General features: G+C 29.8%; 2 protein-coding genes and 3 long non-coding RNA genes across 11 annotated transcripts in view; 3 read left to right on the forward strand and 2 right to left on the reverse strand.

Annotated features, from left to right (window-relative positions):
* The window catches only part of LOC122634934, a 5410-nt gene extending 4950 nt beyond the window's left edge, over positions 1–460 (reverse strand). The window contains exon 1 of one of the 3 annotated variants that reach the window (XM_043824488.1): positions 310–460. The gene's annotated coding sequence lies outside the window, so the exon portion shown is untranslated. Of the gene's footprint in view, positions 1–188 lie in introns of all 3 variants that reach the window. The other 2 variants (XM_043824486.1, XM_043824487.1) reach the window with 2 other exon arrangements.
* Positions 1–3025, forward strand: part of LOC122634936 — a 16196-nt gene extending 13171 nt beyond the window's left edge. Inside the window, exon 9 of the long non-coding RNA XR_006328512.1 lies at positions 2763–3025. This is a non-coding gene — a long non-coding RNA (uncharacterized LOC122634936). The remainder of the gene's footprint in view (positions 1–2762) is intronic.
* The window catches only part of LOC122634920, a 30906-nt gene that overhangs the window by 15337 nt on the left and 5569 nt on the right, over positions 1–10000 (reverse strand). For 2 of the 3 annotated variants that reach the window (XM_043824447.1, XM_043824449.1), the window contains exons 3-15: positions 9784–9924; positions 8199–8234; positions 7106–7288; positions 6832–6975; positions 6556–6738; positions 6323–6454; positions 5923–6237; positions 5525–5707; positions 5310–5441; positions 4680–4994; positions 3995–4324; positions 3304–3624; positions 2843–3025 (exon numbers count right to left, since the gene is read on the reverse strand). In XM_043824447.1, the coding sequence (XP_043680382.1) occupies positions 2843–3025; positions 3304–3624; positions 3995–4324; positions 4680–4994; positions 5310–5441; positions 5525–5707; positions 5923–6237; positions 6323–6454; positions 6556–6738; positions 6832–6975; positions 7106–7288; positions 8199–8234; positions 9784–9924 (2598 nt within the window). The remainder of the gene's footprint in view (positions 1–2842; positions 3026–3303; positions 3625–3994; positions 4325–4679; positions 4995–5309; positions 5442–5524; positions 5708–5922; positions 6238–6322; positions 6455–6555; positions 6739–6831; positions 6976–7105; positions 7289–8198; positions 8235–9783; positions 9925–10000) is intronic. The other variant, XM_043824448.1, reaches the window with a different exon arrangement.
* On the forward strand, positions 3357–9270 carry LOC122634939. Its single transcript, XR_006328516.1, has 3 exons — positions 3357–3495; positions 4044–4350; positions 9120–9270. It is a non-coding gene; the product is annotated as an uncharacterized LOC122634939 (long non-coding RNA).
* The window catches only part of LOC122634940, a 2273-nt gene continuing 1546 nt past the window's right edge, over positions 9274–10000 (forward strand). For 2 of the 3 annotated variants that reach the window (XR_006328517.1, XR_006328519.1), the window contains exons 1-2: positions 9274–9313; positions 9641–9884. This is a non-coding gene — a long non-coding RNA (uncharacterized LOC122634940). The remainder of the gene's footprint in view (positions 9314–9640; positions 9885–10000) is intronic. The other variant, XR_006328518.1, reaches the window with a different exon arrangement.

A 10000-nucleotide genomic window follows, 5' to 3' on the forward strand; every position in this document is an offset into this window, starting at 1 on the left:
GAGAGAGAGAGAGAGAGAGAGAGAGAAAGAGAGAAAGAGAGAGAAAGAGAGAGAAAAAAGAAAAGAATCGATCAACATGCAGGTATTGTGCCTTACGGCCCAGCTCAACCGTGAGCGGTCAGTGAACAACCACGTTTCATCTACATTGTTATCTCAATAATTTTGAATCGCTCTACTGTGGTATATACATCTTTACTTTGCGGGATATCGCTGTAGTATTGCTTTTTCTTTCGCGCAAAACAAAGCCCGTCACACTTCGATCTCACGTGATTTCCTCTTCGGCCTCCTGGGTTGTTGCCGGACCTTTACCTTTCTTCAGAATTTTCTTCAGGGCTTTGTTTAAATTTTTTCCATTTTCCTTGTCTTCTTCGTCATCATCATCATCATCATCATCATCATCATTATCATCATCATCATCATCATCATCATCATCATCATCATCATCATCATCATCATCATCTTCATCATTATCATCATCGTCATCGTCGTCGTCATCGTCATCGTCATCGTCGTCATCGTTTTCGTCATCGTCATCGTCATCGTCATCGTCATCATCATCATCATCATCATCATCATCATCATCATCATCATCATCATCATCATCATCATCATCATCATCATCATCATCATCATCATTATCATTACCTGCATATTAACAGGATCATCGATAACAGTTTCCATCTTTTATCAAATATATGATATACGTGTATCTACGTTTTTTGTGATCGATAAGGCCTCGGTTTTAAAATAGATATTTGAAGCACGTTTAAAAATTGCTATATTATTTCGAAGCATTTAGAGTTTTTAATTTTCTTTTTTAAGTAATCCGATAATTCTTGACATTAATTATTTATTACAGTAGACAGATGGTTATCAGATATTTTTTTTTTCTTTTTTTTTCTTTTTCTTTTTATGTATGTGCGTGTATGTACGTGTATATCCATGTTTTTCTGATTAAGTCGAGTGTAATTTTGAGTTTGATTAACACTGATTAACACCGTTATGAAAGAAAAGAAAAAAAAATTATATTCACACATAATGACAACAAAAAATAACGTATGGACGTCGAACACATAAAGGAATTTCTATCTACGAATTTCTTTATATCAACGTGAATATGTACTTACACAAAACATTAATTTTGTTTAGAATTGTTTTTTTAGATCCATAAACATACACGCATACTATGTGATTTACCGATAACTTTGTTTAATGATAATGATATTCCATTATTAATTTTTTTTTTCTCTCAAATATTTTGCAATTATATCTCGCGTTTGTGTTAAGAAAAAAAAAGAATATGTGTTATTTGAGCGCGTTTTTGCAAGAAGTGAGTAGCGTAGAAAAAGAAAAGAATAGATAAAAAGCTTTTTTACGTATCAAATTATATACGTATGCGTGAGTAAAATAGTTAGAAAAATTTTTTTGTTTGTTTGTTTTTTTCTCTCTTTTTTTTTTTTTTTTTTTTTTTTTTTTTTAACCAGAAAGTTTGATTATTCATTATATAATAGTTTATAATCGAACCTTCTGAGATATTTCTTATTTTCGTTGTTGTAATTTTTAAATATTCCCTTTTTTCTATTCTCACCACCGCTGTGATCATTTTTTTTAAATGTTAACGTAACAATTATAGAACATGGAATTATTGTCAATGATTTTTGAAGCAGTGATCCTCAACGTTTTGTTTCACATATCTCTTGAAAATATCTCCTCTAATCGGTGTACTTTTATATATATATATATAGATAAGACTATAGTTATAGTATAACAATGGAAAAAAAAATGAAAAAGAAATATATATATATATATATATGTATATTAAATTTTATATTCATAAACTCTATACAGGGTCTTTCAAAAGGTTTGATCCATACTTTAAGAGCGTGTCTTTTTGTATATCGATAAAGAAAAAAAATAACATAAACGATTTAATAAATTTTATAAGATTCATAAACATTTCATATGATAATTATAAACATATAAAAGTTTTATCGCGAACTCAACGTTGAGAATCTCTGTTTTCAAGGATGATATTATGATGATCGCGGTGGTGGTAGAATGACGGGAGTGATCACTTTAGCGCGTGTATTATACTCATAATACGGTGATATAGTCACAACCGAGATTAACGTCACAAAAAACAGTACACCAGTAATAATAATCATGATCCTAAAAATTTCCTTACTTTTTTGTTCGATTAACCATTCCAGAACTCTCTCCTCGTTCTTAAGATTGCCTATAAAAGGTACACACGCATATAAAAATGAGAAACTCTTTCGGTTTGGCATACCGAAATCTTTTTTCATGGTTAGATCGTCGGGGGCATGTCGGGCACGTCTTTTTGTCTCTACGAAATGCTTAAAAATGCATTACACAAAGTCTGTAATATAGGATAATTAGAATAATTATTCTAAATATAGAATAATTCTTTTTTTTTTGCGGCTGGGGGAGGGTGGTTTGGGAGTTGAATTTTATATTCCTTCTCTCTACATACGTAATTTATCTAATTCAATTGTAATTTCATCGACGTTGCAATTTGAATTTTTTAAAGAAAAATAAAATAAAAAATTACTTTTTATATGAATTAAATAAATGAAAGATAGATTATTATTATTATACATATAAATAAATTCATACTTATAGTATCAAATTTATGTAATAAAATCTTTGAAAATATTTGAAAGGATATTATAAAAAATATGTAGAGAGGTAGTATAACATTGGTAAAAATAATTATTCTCTTTATTTTTATATGTATGTAGGAAATGAAATAATATTGCACCGACTACCTTTCTCGACTCTGCATTTAATGACCAAGCGAAATGAAGCACACCAAGCTTACCGTCGTACATGATTGGAACACCGGTCTCGTAGTAAATCAGTGCTGGAAAGGAGAAGACACCGATCTCGGCTGCCAATTTAGCATCGTTCGATTTGACGAACTGAATCCCGTGCTTATCTGTATCATCGTCAATCGTTTCTAATTCCTCCAATATTTCTGCACAGGTATCGCAATCGTCATCGTCTAAGCATCGACAAAAATAAAACAATAACAAGAAAATTTATTACAGTACTCTATCATAATTTTATATATATATATATATTATATTTTTTTTATTCCATTTTTTTTTGTTATATATGTATGCATTTTAATATAATAATTAATTTATTTATATATATATATATTACAGATTTTTTTTTGATGGATTAATTAGAGATTTGAAAGTAATACTGTGAGAGTAAAGCAAAAAAAAAAAAAAAAAAAAGAAATAGAAAAATGGAAAGAAGAAAAGAAAAACTTACAGAAAAATACAGCAAGATGTTCCACATCATTAATGAGCATTTGCAATGTTTTTCTATCAGCGCTCTCGATAACATCGGGCGTGGAACTTCGAAGATCTAATACCCAATCTAAAATAGCTTCCTCGTGCATCATGTCTCCTGTATAAAACTGACGAAATTTGTTCCTGTAAAATGCAAGAGCTGGTAGCCCAGGTAAATCGTATTCCTTTTCAATGCCTTCGTCGGATATTTTAACAAAATCTATATTCTTCTCTTCGCACTCGTCGTCAATGTTTTCTAACTCTTGAAGAATTTTCTGACTCTTTTTGTCACCTTCCTTATCTGCGTTAATTTTTATTCATTATTTATATATGAGAAAAACACAGCTTCGAAAAAGTAACATAGATGGTACATCTTTGTACAGGATGATCCAAAACTTTCTAGCTTAGTCAACAAATAAATTAGGTAAGCATACAAATCAATTACTCTTTTTTGAGACTCTTTTAAACTAATCTTTTTTTTTTTTTTTGTCAGATCGTCGAATTACAACTTTAAAAAGTCTCAAGAAAGATTAATTCATTTTTAAAATCATCTATCAAGTTTTCATACATCTAGAGAGTTTTGATCCTTCTCTGTATTATAAGAACGAATTACGTGTTATAAATAAGAAAAACAGATACACGCGAGACACACATAAACAATGTATACTTACAAAAGAAAACAACAACATAATCGTTCTCATCTAAAATATTTTCCAACAGTTTGGAATTAACCTCTTCGATCTTCCCTGGTATCTCCAGTGTATTTTCGTCCGTGATCCAGGACAGAACTTCGTCCTCGTCTCCAAGATCACCAGGATATATCAAAGGTTCTTTATTTCTAAAGAAAGCCAAAGTGGGGAAGCTTCTAATACCATATTTCTTGGCAAGTGGCATATCTTCCGTCGTCACGAAAATAATACCAGCTTCGTCTAACTCGTCGTCGATATTTTCTAATTCTAAAAGAACGTTATCGCAGCTTTCACCTTCGTCACAGCTTCCACCTTGAAGAAAATTGAAGAGAATTAAGGTATCGTTCGATTTTTAATACATATATTAATTCATTTATTTTCATACAATAAGAATTTTCATAGCGAATATTTTTTATATTATGAATATGATTTTTTAATCAATTGGATTGAAGTCATATTTATTATACGAAGAAATTGATGGAGAAAAAAAGAATTATTTTGATTTAATAAGAGTTTTTGTACAGACGATATTTTTAATACATTTAGAATTTCGTCAAAAGAAAAAGTAAAAAAAAAAAAAAAAAAAAAAAAGAAAAAGAAAAGAAATGAATTAATCGGAAACAATTTCATATTATTTTACAGGGAATACAATTATTAATATACTTACTAAAATACACCACAACATATTCGTGTTCGTTTATGAGATCAGTTAGAATCTCATCCGTGACCTCTTCGATCGTGGCAGTATTTTTTTGTTCGATCAACCATTCCAAAACTTCGTCTTCGTTGAGAAGATCACCTTCGTAAATAGCTGGGATCTTATCTTCGAAATAAACTAAAGTAGGAAGATGATCGATACCATACTCCTTTGCCTCAACATCATTATCCATTCTAATGATAACAATGCCTTCCTTTTCGAGTTCATCGTCGATATTTTCTAATTCGTTTAGAATACGTATATCCTGCTTATCGTCTTTGTCGTCTAATTGAGCAAAAATTTATATCTTTTAATGCAAAGAAGAAAAAATAAAAAGAAATAAGAACAACAGAGCGGACCAGTAGTTGTTACGGATGATATTGAAGATTAATTAAAAGTCGAAATTTTTTTTCAGATCGTAAAAAAATTTCTTAAGCTCGTACGTTTTACGATTTGAAAAAGAAAAGGAAAGAAAAAAATATGAAGATTGGTCTAAAACGTCTGGTAAAAGGTTAATTAATTTTATACAAATCACAGTAAAAACTTATCGCCCACACTGTACTATTTATCTACACGGAGTAGATATACATAGTTTCTTACAAAAAAGAACAGCAAGATAAGGCGAAGTTTCAATAAGCTTTTCCATCATTTCATCCGTAACTTCAGGTATCTCAGTATGTTTTTTCTGATGTAACAACCATCCCAATAATTGATCTTCGTTCATTAGATCACCTACGGAGAAGAAGAAGAAAATCGAAATTGATGAAATCAATGTTAACGCGTAAAAATGCGTTGGAGTTTTATTCGAGTTTTACCTTCGTAAATGTGTGGTATTCTTTTTTCAAAGAAAACTAAAGTTGGAAGGTTGTCAATGCCATATTCCTTAGCTTCCTCTAAATCATGGATCTTGACAAAAGCTATATTATGTTGATCGCAATCGTCGTCAATGTTTTCTAATTCGCCAAGCACCTTTTGACTTTTCTTTTGATCCTTGTCATCTACAAGCAATGGAAATAGAAAAAAAGAAAAACAAAAATGAAAGAGAGAAAGAAAAGAAGAAATTACATATATTCAAATATTAATAAGATTAAAAGTTTTTATCGTAATTAGATATCAATTTTTCGATATATACGTATATATATATATATATATTTTTTTTTTAATGGAGAGGTCGTTGATAATACCACGACCTTGTTAACAATTAATTACTAACAAAAAAGTACGGCTACGTGCGGCATTTTGTCAATAACCATGTCTAACATCTCGTTGGTGATGTCCTCTATTTGTTCGCTCTTTTGTTGTTGTTCCAACCATTTCAATACCTTCTCTTCGTCCTCCAAATTACCCTCGTACATCGTTGGTATTCCTTTTTCAAAATAAAGCATACTTGGTACTTTCTCGATACCATATTCCTTAGCTTCTTCAGGGTTATCGATCTTAACGAAGATCACACCCAATTGATCGCACTCGTCATCGATGTTTTCCAATTCGTTTAAAATCCTTTGTGACTTTCGATCGTTGTTATCGTCTTATTATTGTAAAAACAATTTACAAGATATAAATGATGAATTCATTAATAATATTTATTAACGTGTAATATTGAAAACGCTTACAAAATAGAACAGCCAATGTTTTCCCATCTTTTATCAAACGATCCAACATCTCGTCGGTAACATCTTCTATCTCGTCCTTTTCTAATTGTGATAACAACCATTCCAAAATCTCATCCTCGTTTTCGACGTCACCTGAAATTAAGAAAAAAAAAAAAAAAAAAACAAAAGATCGAACGGATAGTAATCGTAAAGATATTTTAGATTTCTTTCATCTCATTCCACCTTCTTCCTACCGTCATAAACATTTGGGATTTGCTTTTCAAAATAAACAATCGCTGGTACAGAATCTAAACCAAACTCCTTCGCTGCTTTTTCATCGTCGATCTTGACGAATTGTATACCATGTTTGTCCAAATCGTCATCTATTTTTTCAAGCTCGTTCAATACTTGCATCGAATCCTCGTCTCCATGATCGTCTGTTGTATAGAATTATTTATTTATTTATTTATTTATTTAAACGAGAATAGTACATTTTACATGTATAAATGATAAAACAAAAATATACTTACAAAACAAAACGACTAGATTGTCGATATTTCCAATCAACGTGTTCAGCGTTTTTGATGTAACATCTTCGATAACGTCTTCTTCATCGCCTGTACTTTTATTTGCTACTAACCATTCTAATACGTCTTCCTCTCTGCTTAGCTCGTCTATGTAATCATTAGGTTCAATTAAATATAATATAGTTTTTTATTAACGTTTCATACCAACGAAAGATTTACTAGTGAAATATTTCTAAACTGAAACATTTGTAGTTTGATATTTACAGTGAATACTCACGTTCGTAAATAATGGGAATTTGGTGTCTATAGTAAACGAGAGCCGGTAAGGGTCCGAGATTATATTCTTCAGCAAGCTGTTCATCAGCAATTTTGACAAAACCAATACCCAATTGATCAGCTTCGTCATCGATATTCTCCAATTCTTGAAGTGCTTTCAAGCATTTCTTGCAGTCTGGCTTGTCTGTCCCATTTGAAATAAAGCGATAGATTACGAATTTTATTCTATTTTTGTGTTTTGTAAAAAAAAAAAAAAAAAGAAAAAAAAGGACATTCTTTCTCTCTCTCTCTCTCTCTTTCTCTTGTGTCATATGTATCATTAAGTAGGCAATAAGTATTTAAAAAATGTAATGAGACATATTTCATTGATTTGAATTGATTTGCGAGTAAATTAGAGAAAAATAAAATAAGTACATATATTTTTAGAGAAGAGAGAGAGAGAGAGAGAGAGAGAGAGATAAGTATGGGTTTATCGATGTTGTACATCCGGGATGACTAATAACTACAACAAAAACCTAAAAAAAAATTGTCTTCTTGGCTCTTGTTGCGATCTCCTCTTGGCATTCACTAAATTTCTTCAAAATTAATATACGCATATATATATATATACACATATTTTCTATAAAAAAAAAATAAAATAAAATAAAATAAAATAAAGAAAAATAAAACAAGAAAAAAAGAAAAAGACAAGGAATAACGAAATGTTATTTAATTATAAAGCGTTATAATTTGCAGATGTTGTGTTTTACATGTACTATCAATCTATATATACATTGTTATTTGCAATTAACAGAGAAGCAATTAACAATGGACAAAGGACATACTATGTACAATATATATATATTCTTTTCTAATAAAAAATCAAATTTGTTAACGACAAAAGTAATGAGTACAATCATATATATATATATATATAAAAAAAAGAAAAAGAAAAAATAAAGAAAATATATCAGACGAAGGAGACATCAACTATTAAAGCAAGGTTTATGTTAATGTACATAAAAACATGTATAACATATAAATACATATATACATGAAAGCTCTAGTGTAAGAGGTAAAGGGATTGGTAGATTTTCTTTTGAATGTGTACTTACTAGAACCGGCGCCAGCACACCGCTGCGTATCCGGACCTATCCGCATTAACACACACAAGAACGTTTCACATGTATGTAATATTTACAAGTATTGTCATAATGCAACAACGGCTCGCAAAGCGAAACGTCCGACATTTTGATCAATTTACAAAGCTCCTAAAGAGTATTCATAAATCATTTTAATTATCGCATTAGACATTTAGCTTTGCTCGACGAGAGTCGTGATTACATTGAATATGATAATTAATAATTTGTAGAAGTAACACGTGATATAGTTTGCTAGATAATTTAAATAAATAATTGATTGATCGATCGATCGATCGATCGATCGATCGATCGATCGGATGGATTATTTGACCTTGTCTTTGCATTCTTGATTTATTCAAAGACGATTAAATTACTTGCAATCACAACTTTCATCATGCAACATTAATGATGCCAGCAGAAGAGTGTGTGCATTGATTTTTATTAGACAATCGTCAAATGTAAACTGTAGGCACATATATATATATATATTTCTGTTGATCTTTACGATACGTTATGAGCGCATTTCGTTTATCGGTAATTAATTAATTAATTAATTAAAAAATGAGACATATAGACAGTAACAGAATTATTACAGAAAGAATAAGAAGAAACAAATACTGACAATAGGAAGAAGGATTGTATGCATGTGTATATACATTGTATCCAAAAAGATTTGATTCATAATTGTTTTGAAATATGGATCAAATTTTTTGGAACACTTTGTACATGTGTATGGATGAATGTATGCGTGTCTGTATGTGTGTCTGCATGTAAGGATTTATTTATAACATATAACATGAATAACTGATTGTGAGAATAACAATTACAACATTATTTATATATGTATATACAAAGTTATGATAAACATTTGTTGTTACGTTCTTTTTTCTTTAGACACGACAAGTTAAAAAGAGTATGTTAAAGCGCGGAACAAGGATTGGAGAGTATGAGAATGGAAAAAAGAAAAAAGAGAAGGACAATTGCAACACGCCTATCACAATAAATTAAAACTACTATTATCGACTATGTTGGATTTTTCCTTTTTTTTTTTTTTTTTTTTTACAAAGGGAGAAATGTATCTTTAGTAAGTAAGTATATATATGTAGATAATTTCTTTCGAGAATATTTTTCAATTTGTTAATTGTTTAATTGAAACTTTTGAAAGTTAACTTATTCTACTTGATAGTGTAAGTATCTTAATTTATATATATGTATATAAATGTCTAAAACATGTCGAAAAAATATTATTGATTTATAAAATCATTTTTAACAAACTTTTGACCATTCCTGTATTATGTAGTATTACCTTTTTGAATATCAATCTATTTTTATATTTTCTCTTTGTACATTCTCGATTGAATATGTTCTCTTCTCCTAATCAATAATAATAATAATAGTATGTAATTATTTTTTAGTAATCGATGAAATCTACTTTGCGATGGAGAAATAATTCTCTCAATATGATGTTAATTAGAATGAGATTGAAAATGAACAAAAACGAGAAGAAGTTATAAATTAAACGAAGGAAAGAGAGAAGATAAAGAGAACAAAAACTCACAGAAAAGAACCGCTACGAATTCCGTATCTTCGACGATTTTATCCAGAATTTTAGCATTTACTTCTTCTATCCGATCTGGTAAATCCATTGCCTCTAAACTGGTAAGAAAATCTAAGACGTTTTCTTCATCCATCAAGTCTCCTAAAATGATGAAATCATTCATAGATACTTTTTTATTTTCAAGGATATAATGACGTATTAAAAGAAATAACTTCAT

Source organism: Vespula pensylvanica, chromosome 16 (genome assembly GCF_014466175.1).
Source record: "Vespula pensylvanica isolate Volc-1 chromosome 16, ASM1446617v1, whole genome shotgun sequence".
In the NCBI taxonomy this organism is placed as follows: Eukaryota; Metazoa; Arthropoda; class Insecta; order Hymenoptera; family Vespidae; genus Vespula; species Vespula pensylvanica.